Source organism: Labeo rohita, chromosome 5, assembly GCF_022985175.1.
Source record: "Labeo rohita strain BAU-BD-2019 chromosome 5, IGBB_LRoh.1.0, whole genome shotgun sequence".
In the NCBI taxonomy this organism is placed as follows: Eukaryota; Metazoa; Chordata; class Actinopteri; order Cypriniformes; family Cyprinidae; genus Labeo; species Labeo rohita.
This window is the reverse complement of record NC_066873.1, coordinates 15863930-15876090: the sequence shown is the minus strand read 5'-3', so window position 1 is coordinate 15876090 and position 12161 is coordinate 15863930. Positions and strand designations below refer to the sequence as shown.

Genomic DNA, 12161 nt, shown 5'->3' with positions numbered 1-12161 from the left:
AAACTTTAAAACCCAGAAGACACTCGTAAAAAGTGTGTGCACAAGCGACTGCAAGCACACTATGTCAAAACAACAGTGTATTGTTGCTGTAGACGTGCAGTATTGATGTTTCACTACTGCATGACTGGTCACGTGGGTTTCCTAGAGTACAGGGATCAAAGACTTGAAGACACAAACTCGATCGATCCATTGAAGTCGTCGCTGCGTGTCGTCATTTGTTTGATCAGATGTTTGATACTCGAGTAGGATGGGCTTTCACACCTGGCACTGTTTACATCAGAGCTTAAGAGACTTCGGAGCTAGTGTTGGTGTTTTGTCTGTTTAAATTATAACGTAATATAGTGCAATTAGAAACAGAACGACCGCGGAGTTTTTTCGTCATTTTTCCTGATGTCGGACTGCAGCTCGTCGGGTACAGATGAGGATTTGGACCCGGAGTTGGAGCTGCTGGACGAGCTCGGCGGCAAGCTCAGTAAGGTAAACAAGGTTTTTTTTAGTGTGCAACTTTATTTGCGCTTGATTTGTGGAAATTAATGTTAGCGAGTTACTTTCGTTTGCTTAAATGTGGCTGAAACGTCGCAACTTTTGGAAGTTTTGTGACTGCGCATGTTTGCCCTACGAATACAATCAGTATCATGAGCGCTGAAACACATGACCGACTGAAACGGTAACGTTAGTGTAGTTACTTTTCAAAGACAACCGTTGACAACGGTTTGTGACAACCGTTCTAAACGGTTTTTAAACTTTTCTAAACCGTTTATAAACTCTTCTTGAGTATGACTGATTCGGTCGGAGCGGTTGTCGAGTCAGTTCCCCATAAATCCTAGAATCGCCGCTTTCAGTGGTGAAGTTTATGTAAACGCTTGAAGCTGTGAGATGTAAATACATTTTTGTAGAGTTTATTGTAAATGTAATAAATATTTATGTTCTAAACGACTTTGTAAGGAGTATTATAAGGTGGATCGTTTACATTATATCGCAGCAAACGCCCTTGAAATATATGAAATATATATTTGTACTGCAACGTATTAGAGCGTGTAGTTGCATCTTGACATAAATTAATCGTTTCCCCCCCTAAATTGCTGGGAAGAAACAACATGATGATCCAACTACTACATTTAATATTTTTAGATAACTTTTTATGTCAACAAAATAGTCATTGGCGTCATAACTTGGCTTTTTAGGAAAGGCCTTACATTTTTACATATTTCTGCGTTAAAGAGTACGTCAGTACATTTGACACTTATAAGTTATATTTTTCTGTCATGTTTGAGGTAATTTATATCAACAAAATAGCAGTCATTGGCTACATGGCATTTTAGGGAAGGCTTTACATTTTTACATATCTCTGTGTGAAAGAGTATGTAAGTTGTATTTTTCTTTCATATCAGCAAACTAGCAGTCATTAGCTGCAAAACTGGAAAGCCCTTCTTTTTCGAAGAGTAAATAAATACCTTTCCACTTATAACTTATGTTTTTCTTTCATATTTGTGGTAATTTATATCAACAAACATGCAGTCATTGGTTACAAGACTTGGAAGCCCTTACATTTTTGCGTATCTGTGTGAAAGAGTATATCAATACATTTTATGCTTGTAAGTTATATTTTTCGTTCATATTTGGGGTCATTTGTATCAAAAAGCAAGCTGTTATTGGCTGCAAGACTTGGTATTTTAGGGGAAGCCCTTAATTTGTTTTACTTTTTGAAAGAGTAAGTAGGTATGTTTACTTTTATAGGTTATATTAGAGAAGCCCTTACATTTTTACATATCTCTGTGTGAAAGAGTGTGTCAATACATTTGACACTTATAAGTTATATTTTTCTTTCAAATGTGAGGTAATTTATATCAACAAACAAGCAGTCATTGGCAATTTTGGAAAAGCAGTACATTGTTAATCACTTAAATATCTTTTTTATCTTCTGAGGATTTACAATGCTTGTAAGTTGTGCTATAAAATTTACGCAGCATGATCTGTCACCTGCTGAACTTTGTATCCTTGAACCTTGAGGAAGGTTTAATCTTTATGTTGCAAGTACTTGAAGTGATAACTTTAAGCCACATGATATGAAGCATGATATGAACAACTAACTCTTTGTTTATCTCCAGTGGACAAACTACATTCATGGATGGCAGGACCGCTGGATAGTGCTGAAGGGCAATATTCTCAGTTACTACAGGTCAGCAGACGAGAAAGAGTACGGCTGTAGAGGGTCCATCTGTCTCAGCAAGGCTGTTATCACGGTAAGGCTCATCTGATCTGTAGAGGGGCCTGTCATGATAATCTATATGATCATCAGGGGCTTATCATGACTACAGTATGCTGACTGCACAGTGGTGTGAAGAGCTGATATGTACCACAGTGTGAAAATATTCAAGCAGTAATGCTTCCTGCTCATCATGCAGTGTTTATCCATCTGCTACTGTCAGCGGGAAGCGATTGTACTTGTTTTGGGGGATTCTCTTGAAAAGGTGGATGAATCTTAATGACACTGAGTAGAAAATACAAGGGTACTCCACTACTTCGTTTTAAAGTGGTCATCGGATGCCCATTTTCCACAAGTTGATCTGATTCTTTAGGGTCTTAATGAAAAGTCTATAATATACTTTGGTTAAAAATTCTTTTTACCTTGTCAAAATGAGCTCTGCAAAAATCATCCCATTCTGAGGGATTGTTCCTTTTAATGCAAATGAGCTCTGCGTGCCCGGCCCCGGCTCGCTTCTCTCTGCTGCTCTGAGAGACTGTTTACTTTATCCGCGAAACTTGCTAACTAGCACGAAAGGTGATTGCAGAGATTCATAAAAAAAAAACCTTACACTCACTTCTGCTGTAGGTGAAAGCTAGATCTCGAATGATTTTTGTGAACATAGACGCATTTATGTAGATCGGGAGACGCATTCCCTTAACAAACAAACGTAATCCACTGCATCTTCAGCGGCTCAGATGTCGGGAGTAAATGACGACCACTATGTTCATTATTACATCCAGCAACACAACACCTCAATCTCTCAATCAGAAATATTCTTGTCTAACTTACATACAGTTTAAGTTAGACAAGTGAAGTTTGCATCCGATGACCCCTTTAACAGACACATTCTAGTGTCATCCATATTAAACATCCTGCAAGACCACATCTGAATAATTCATGGTGTTAGCATTATAATGGGTCTCAAAAGACAATTAATATTCATAAAATATTATTGATCTGATCGTACTGATGTTATCGGATGAGAATGCAACCGCTTGAACTGAGCTGCATAATGACAATAATGAGCTGCTTTGAAGATGTTTCATAATTTATGAACTTTGCAACATTCACACAGTTGCAGTGAAACGTCATTTAACTGATGAGCCGGATAATGACACTGTTGTCTTCTGTAGAGCTGCTTTGTAGCTGAAATAGAGCTTGTTTCATAACTGATGATTTTTTTTCAACATTAAAGTGAATCAGCACTGAACTCACTTGAGCACAAAGCAGGTTATTATATGTATTCCCACAAAGTTAAGAAAACCCCAGAAAAATCCCAGTCTTGTGTAAATTAGGAAAAAAAGAAATAGTTATTAAATTATCATTTACGTATATTGGTGGATGTCTGTGAGCTGGAGTTCTGCATGTAGTGCAGACGTTTTGAAAGCAAGACTACAAGGAAATGTCCAACAAAGCTGCATTGTGGCACATTTTGTCTTTAGGTTGAGACACTGTTGCTACATTGTTCTGGTACTGAGTGATTTGAAGTAGTCTTGAGGATTAGAACAGAGAGAGCAGAACTGCAGGAACGTCCTGTGACGGCGCATATCAAATATCTCATTGTGAAAAAGGTGATTTGGGAGCAGTTCTTGCTTTGCCTGTTCCAATGAAAATGGGTATGTGTAAAGAAAGAGAACCTGTTTAAAAAGTATTGCTCCTAGCCTTAAGAGCTTATGATGTTGAGAGCTTTGTAGAGTTTTCTAGGTGATGTTCCTTGCTCTGAAAATGTCTAAACGTGATCTAAAGGGGCTGCTGCTAAAGATCAGCTAGATCAGGATGTAAAAGGATTGTTTTAGAATCCAGTTTTGATCTTTTGTCTGAATGAAATGTTGCAAAGACTGACTGGACACTGATCATATAGGAGTGGAACAATAATGCCTGTGAAGTCTTTGAAGTCGGGCTGATCCCAGAGTCAAATCTGGATTGTCTGTGTTTGGTTGATTTCAGTGTTTTGAGGAGGAGAAAACAAGTCATCTGACAATAACAGATCTTTCTCAAACACTGATTGAATTCAGCGGCCCAGTCCTGGCCTGGATCAGTGCTCTGTCTCTCATAAGTGCTGTTCTACAAAAGCACTAAAAACTCATGTCAACCACTTGTATTACTTTTATACCTATTACTAACCACTACTCCTGCAGAAAACACTTATTGCAAAGTATGTCCCAGTCTACTATGCAATGCATGAAACATTACCACACCACAAAATGTAAGCACTTGTTCTGTTTAAGGATTAGTTCACTCCTGAATTCAAATTTCTTGATGATTTACTCACCCCTATGCCATTCAAGATGTTCATGTCTTTCTTTCTTCTGTCGAAAAGAAATTAAGGTTTTTGAGGAAAGCGTTCCAGGATTTTTCTCCATATAGTGGACTTCAATAGGGATCAGCAGGTTGAAGGTCCAAATGGCAGTTTCAGTGCAGCTTCAAAGAGCTCTACATGATGCCAGCTTAGGAACAAGGGTCTTATCTAGCGAAACGATCAGTCATTTTTTAAAATAAATAAGTAAACAAAAATTTTACACTTTAACCACAAATGCTCATCTTGCACTAGCTCTGTGATGCACGTCTACAACTTCACACATTATGTAGCCTAATTATCTTGCAAAGGTCATGTGTGGTTAGTTCTTTGTCTGTGTATTCCGGTTCTAAAAGGTAAGGTAAGACGAAAATCTCCATCTCATTTTCTCCTTTAACTTCAAAATAACATCGTTGTTTGACCTTTTTTTTTTTTTTTTTTTTTTTTCTTTTGTAAAGGGCGTTTGACTTTATTTGCTCATCTGCTTTGTAAATACTGAGTCAGTACTTCCACATACGTCACACATGACCTTTACAACCCAGGCCTAGTGCAAGGTGTAGTGCAACATAAATGCGTCTATGTTCACACAAATCATTCGTGATCCAGCTTTACCTACAGCAGAAGTGAGTATAAGGTTTTTTTTTATGAATCTCTGCAATCACCTTTCCTACTAACGTGCTAGTTAACAAGTTTAGTGGCTAAACGCGGCTAAATGTGGCTAAAGTAAACAGGCTCGTCACTCCACAGAGAGAAGAGAGGGGCGGGGTGAGCAGAGCTCATTAACATTTAAAGCAACCTCAACCAGAACAGGATGATTTTTGCAGAGCTGATTTTGGCAAGGTAAAAAGGGTGTTGTTTTACACTACTATTGAGAACTTTTAACCAAAGTATATTATAGACTTTTCATTAAGACCCTAAAGAATTATATCAACTTGGAAAATGGGCATCCGATGACCCCTTTACATAACCAATCACGTCAATGGATAGATTCCTATCATAGCATGCAGAATATACCAATAGGATTACCAGCACAAACCATCAAACAGAGCATTTAACAGGGCAAAACCGCTAACTTGAATAATAACCTGCGACAACAGTGTAAAAGTAGCACAGAATCAGAACCACTATTCTCACATTGGCGTCCGCACTTCACACGCATATGATTGCGGGCGCGAATTGGAATCAAAAACTAGGCTGCATTCGAGCCTTCCGGGCATTTTAGAGAAACAACATCAAGTAAGTAACTTTAACGAATGTTACAGTATCCACTGTAGTTGACCGCTAGTAAAAACATTGTTTTATCAGTCATTACCCGTGTATCGTCATTAAATCGCATTTACTACAGTTCAGTTGCTGTGTGACTGAGTGGAGGCATGACTAATATGCATATTCATAGATCTGTGTATAGTATATGAGGCATAGGGGGGTAGAGTTGCATTCAAGTGGTTTTAAAGGGGTCATCGGATGCTAAGTTCACTTTTTCCATGTTGTTTGAACATTGTGTGTTGGCAATGTATGTACAAATCTACCTTACAATGATAAAAATCCATGCAGTGGTTTTTAATTAATCTGTAAAAATAATAAAATCGAGCCGTTCTCAGATGCCTGTCTTTGTGCCGTCACACAGACAGAGGCCACTCCCACAATAGTTGATTGACATGAGCTCTCACCTTAGGCCAGCTGTCACAGTCCAGTAACTTTCCATGTTGTGATGCCAGAGCAGGGATGTAAGTTAGACAAGAATATCTCTGATTGAGTAATTGAGGTGTCGTGTTGCTGGATGTAATAATGAACATAGTGGTCGTCATTTACTCCCGACATCTGAGCCGCTGAAGATGCAGTAGATTACATTTGTTTGTGAAGGGAATGCGCCTCCCAATCTACATATATCTGTCTATGTTCGCACGAATCGTTCATGATCCAGCTTCACTTACAGCAGAAGTGAGTATAAGCGTTTTTTATGAATCTTTGCGATCGCCTTTCTTTATAATGTGGTAGTTAGGAAATTTAGCGGCTAAATGCGGCTAATGTAAACAAGACAGTCTTTCCACAGAGAGAAGAGAGGGGCGGGGTGAGCAGAGCTCATTTGCATTTAAAGGAACAACCCCTTAGAATGAGATGATTTTTGCAGAGCTGATTTTGGCAAGGTAAAAAGGGTGTTGTTTTACAAAACCATTGAGAATTTTTAATCAAAGTATATTAGAGACTTTTCATTAAGACCCTAAAGAATCATATTAACTTGTGGAAAATGGGCATCCAATGACCCCTTTAAGGCATAAGGAAATCATTTTCACAAGAAATGTTTTATTTGTCATTTTGGCGATCGAAGATGAATTTTAAGGGATACAATTTTTGACTATGGGGGACTTTAATAATTTAACTTCAGTTGTCTTCAGTAATGGAGCTGGTTATGGATTGGTAAAGTTTGAAGTTTTAAAAACTATAGAGAATTTTTTTTTTTGCACTGCTTAAAATGTGTTTTGGTGCATCTGGTGGTTTTCCCTTTTGTGTGTTAGCTAGTCTGCAGTTTTTGTATTACTGTTATCTGCCATCTGTAACGGTTTGAGATTTTCAGTGACCTATTCAGTGATGCAAATCTATGTTGCGGTGGCAAGGAGCTGTTTATCAGGAACAGCAGGAAAATGTGCTCCAAAAACATAATGGCAGACAGATTTGAATAAACATGGCCCATAAACTTTTTCCACTTTCCAGCATGTTCATTGTTATGACCTGTTCTTGTTTTCAATGTTCTTATTCTTTCAGCCTCATGAGTTTGATGAATGCCGTTTTGACATCAGTGTGAATGACAGCATCTGGTACCTGAGGGCTGAACATCCTTTGCTCCGGCAGCAGTGGATCGATACCATTGAACTCCACAAGGTGAGTCCATCAGAAGCAGCAAAGCCTCTAGATAATCTGTAGTTCAGCTCAAATGTCTTTCTGATAGTGAGTGATCAAGTTTGGGTGGCAGAACCTGATTGGGTGTTTTGTCTTATGTTGAGGCAGGGAAGGTGTTGGAGGCAGGGTTCAGTGGAATGTGTCTTGCATGCTTTTTTTTGGCTATCATTTCCTTGTGCAGTCATTTGAAATTACAGTGAGCCATTGTGGAGTCTTTTAGTGGAGAATTCAGTCCTGGCTGAATCTAAATTTGTATTCGAATTATGAATTCAGTGAATAATAATAAAAGGTGAGTAGTGGTGCGTACGGAAGCCCATTGGGAAAAAAAAAAAAAGTTTTTTGTTACTTTTTATAGCAGAATTGCAAGATATAAACTAAAGTTGAGAGAAATAAAGTCAGAACTGTGAGATGAAAACTTGCAATAATTCTGCCTTTTTTTTTTCTCATGAATGTGAGTTTATACAGTTGAGGTCCAAAGTTTACATACACCTTATAGAATCAGCAAAATGTTAATTAATTTACCAAAATAAGAGGGATCATACAAAATGCATGTTATTTTTTATTTAGTACTGACCTGAAATAAGATATTTCACATAATAGACATTTACATATAGTCCACAAGAGAAAATAAGTTGAATTTATAAATATGACCTGGTTCAGAAGTTTACATCCCCTTGATTCTTAATACTTTGTTCTTACCTGAATGATCCACAGCGGTGTGTATTTTTATTTATTTATTTATTTTAAGTGATAGCTGTGCACGAGTCCCTTGTTTGTCCTGAACAGTTAAACTGCCTGCTGTTCTTCAGAAATATCCTTCAGGTCCCACAAACTCTTTGGTTTTTCAGCATTTTTGTGTATTTTAAGCCTTTCCAGCAATCACTGTTTGATTTGAGATCCATCTTTTCACGCTGAGAACAACTGAGGGACGCAAACGCAACTATTACAAAAGGTTCAAACGCTTCACTGATGCTTCAGAAGGAAACACAATGCATTAAGAGCCAGGGGGTGAAAACTTTTGAACAGAATAAGGATGTGTACATTTTTCCTATTTTGCCTAAATATCGTATTTTTTTCATTTAGTAGAGTCCTTCAGAAGCTACAGAAGACACTTACATGTTTCCCAGAAGATAAAAATAGTAAAATTTACCCTGATTTTCAAATTCAAAGAGGTTTCACCTCTCAGTTCTTAATGCATTGAATTTCCTTCTGAAGCATCAGTGAGCATTTGAACCGCAGTGTGAAAAAATTGATCTCAAAATCATACAGTCATTGTTGGAAAGGGTGAAAACTATCACAAAACACAGAAAACACAGCTGTGGATCATTCAGGTAACAACATCGTATTAAGAATCAAGTGCATGTAAACTTTTGAATGGGGTATTTTTAAAAAATTCAACTGTTATTTTCTCTATTATGTAAACGTCTTTTATGTGAAATATCTTACTCAGGTCAGTACAAAATAAAAAAAATAAAAAAACATTTTGTATGATCCCTCTAATTTTGGTAAAATTAAAATTTTGCAGGTTTTGCAAGGTGTATGTAAACTGTTGACCTCGGTATCTTGCAATTCTGACTTTTTTTTTTTTTTTTTTTTTTTTTCTTTTTTTTTAATCAGAACTACGAGATATAAGTAAGTCCAGTTTTGAGGGGGAATAAAAGACTGATATGTTCTCAGAATTGCAAGTTTATCTCACAATTCTGACTTAATAACTCCCAATTGCATGTTATAAAGACAGACTTGCAAGATATAATCTATTGATATCTATTAAGCTGTTAATTTATTAGTTCACACATAAAGTGACTTGGATGCACCTTGATTTGGAGCATGTCTTAACTTCTAAATTAAAATGTTAAAAAAATCTTTTTTTAAATTTGATCAAAAATATGAGGGTGGTTCAAGTGTTCTAATATCGTAATGAAGAAAAAGCCTCATTAAAAGAAAGAAATTCTTGAAAAGTTCGTCTTGCAATTCTTGACTCCCTAAAAATACGATTAAGTGTTTATAAATCCGTAATCAATGATAGAAATATTTTAAAATACTATTTACCTTATCACTTAAAGATATTTTTGGAAATAATTATCAAAATGTGAACACTCACTTGAATTCAAGATAAAAAAGAAAATTAATTATGACATGCTATTTGATATTTACTGATATTCTACTTTATATTTACTTGATATTTAATGATATTCCACGTGATGCTTTTAAGAGTCATTGTTTTATTTATTTATTTTTCAAAAAAATATACACACACAAAAAAAGAACACACTTCTTAGAACCAGTTTAAATAAACTATATTTTACCTATGACATACTAACAAACTACAAAAAATAATGTTCTTGTTAAACCATTTCTTAATACCTGTTTGCTTACTGTGTCGTGACTCATTGACATACTGCTTTTTACATAGCAGGGAAGTATGGATGTCCTGGAATACTTCAGCTCTGCTGAGTGACATGTTGGCTAAGATTCTTTTGCGTGAGGAGAAGCAAGATATTTATTGTGCAAGTGAAGTTTGGCAGTGGTTTGCAGTGACATATCATGTCTTGAGAGAAATTTACAAAGGGAGGGTCCTGAGGAATGTGCTGATCTGAATGGCTCTTACATGTCTGAGTAGAGCTGAACTCAATAAAAGGAGCGGAGCTGTTTCTACACAGCTGGTGTTTGGATCCAGGAAAGGGTGGTTGTGTGTATAGTTGTGTTGTTCTGACAGTGAGTGGGAGAGCTTGGCTGTTTAAGCAGCTATTTCAGATTCATCTCTTAAAGTGTCATTGTTTTTTTTGTTTTTTTGTTGTTGCTGTTTTTTTATGTTTGTTTTTTGTGTGTGTGTGTGTGTTGTGCATTGGACTGAGAGAGACAATGCTTGTTTTGAAGGTCATAAAGGCATAAACTGAAGCTCTGTGGAACTATAAAACCTCAACAGTGGGTTTGTTTGCTAAATTTTTATCATGTCTGTCAGTGAGTTCATTTGAATGAATTCATGTGAATTAGTGTGTTTGAGTCATCTGCGAACATCGTAATCTAAGTACACAAACACAGCAGAAATACATTTTAATACAAATATTCCCTGGTAGATTTAAACTCATGGCCATGTCTACCATCTGCTGGTGAAGAGTGTTAATGCAAATTTGTCATGTGACCTAAAAAGCTGTTTTAGGACTCCATACAGGAGCTTTTCTGGTTTCTTTAAGTTATAGAATCATTCACACAAAAATGAAAATGAAAGAACTCATAATTTACTCAAACTTATGTTCGAAACTTATGGTTTTCTGTCTTTGGTTACGCAATAAAATGGAGATGTGTGGCAGATGTCCATTATGTGCTTTTCCATAGAATAAAAAAGGGTTGGAGACTCAAAAAAGGACAGAAAAGCACCAATCAAAAAAATGGTCTATATGAATTGTGTACTATATTCAAAGTCTTCTAAAGGGAAAATCTGAAATGTGCTGTAATTTGCTTAAATGTCTCACTCGGTAATTCACATTTTCAGACATGGGCACAATTTCAGAAAATAACAGATTCAATTTTTGTAGTCTATCAATATGGCTTTATACAACTTGTAATATAATGGATTACTTGTATGGTCCACTTTTATGGTGTGTTTATTTACTTTATTTTCAAAGCTGTCCCAGTCTCTTTTATTGTATGGAAATTGTTTCTTGCTTTCTGGTTCACGCTTCTTCCTGCAACAAAAATGATAAACAAAATTAAAACAAATTCATTGTGAAATATAATTGTACCATTACTCAAAAACCTGTGGAAGCCCATTTCTGCCACTTAATAAGAAATAGGAAAAGTTAATTGCGACTTTTATTTCAGAATTCTGAAAAAAAAAATTTATTATTTATTTATTTTTTTTTCAGGATTGTGTGATGCTAAATTCAGAATTTTTTTTTCTCTGAATTGTGAGATATGAGTTTGTTATTGCGAGTTTTTATAAAGATATAAACTCGCAAATCTGACTGTTTTTCTCAGAATTGCGAGTTTATATCTCACAATTCGGACGTTATAAAACTCAGTTACGAGTTCAGTCAAAATTGTGAGATATAAAGTCGCAATTCTAAGAAATAAAGTCACAATTCTGGGAAATAAACTCACAATTCTAAGACATAAATTCTGTGAAAAAGTCACAATTCTGAGAATTAGTCAGAATATGTGAGATACAAGGTCACAATTTTAATTTTTGTCAATTGTGAGTTTATATCTCGCAGCTCTTACTTTATAACATGCAATTGCAAGTTTAGTCAGAAATGTGATAAATTCACAATTCTGACTTTATTTCTCAGCATTGTGAGTTTGTAACACGCAATTGCAAGTTAAGTCAGAATTGTAATATATAAAATCACAATTCTAAGAAATAGTTACAATTCTGAGAAATAAACTCACAATTCTAAGAAATGAACTGTCAGAATTGTAAATTTATATCTTATCAGTTTGTAACACATAATTGCGAGTCAGAAATGTGAGAAATAAAGTCGTAATTCTAAGAAATAAACTTGCAATTCTGATAAATAAACGTGCAATTCTGAGAAATAAACTCGCAATTCTAAGAAATAAAGTCACAATTCTGAGGAAGAGTCCCAGTTCTGAGAAATTGTCAGAATTGCGAGATATAAGTTCGCAATTTATTTATTTATTTATTTATTTATTTATTTATTTTTAATTGTAGCTTTATTTCTCCGGATTGTGTGTTTATATCTCGCAGTTCTGACTTTA

General features: G+C 35.8%; 1 protein-coding gene across 2 annotated transcripts in view; it reads left to right on the top strand.

Moving 5' to 3' along the window:
• The first annotated feature begins 22 nt into the window (after positions 1-22).
• The window catches only part of cert1a (ceramide transporter 1a), a 35948-nt gene continuing 23809 nt past the window's right edge, over positions 23-12161 (top strand). For both annotated transcript variants that reach the window (XM_051109301.1, XM_051109300.1), the window contains exons 1-3: positions 23-477; positions 2109-2243; positions 7308-7424. In XM_051109301.1, the coding sequence (XP_050965258.1) occupies positions 391-477; positions 2109-2243; positions 7308-7424 (339 nt within the window). In that variant the 5' untranslated portion in view covers positions 23-390. The remainder of the gene's footprint in view (positions 478-2108; positions 2244-7307; positions 7425-12161) is intronic.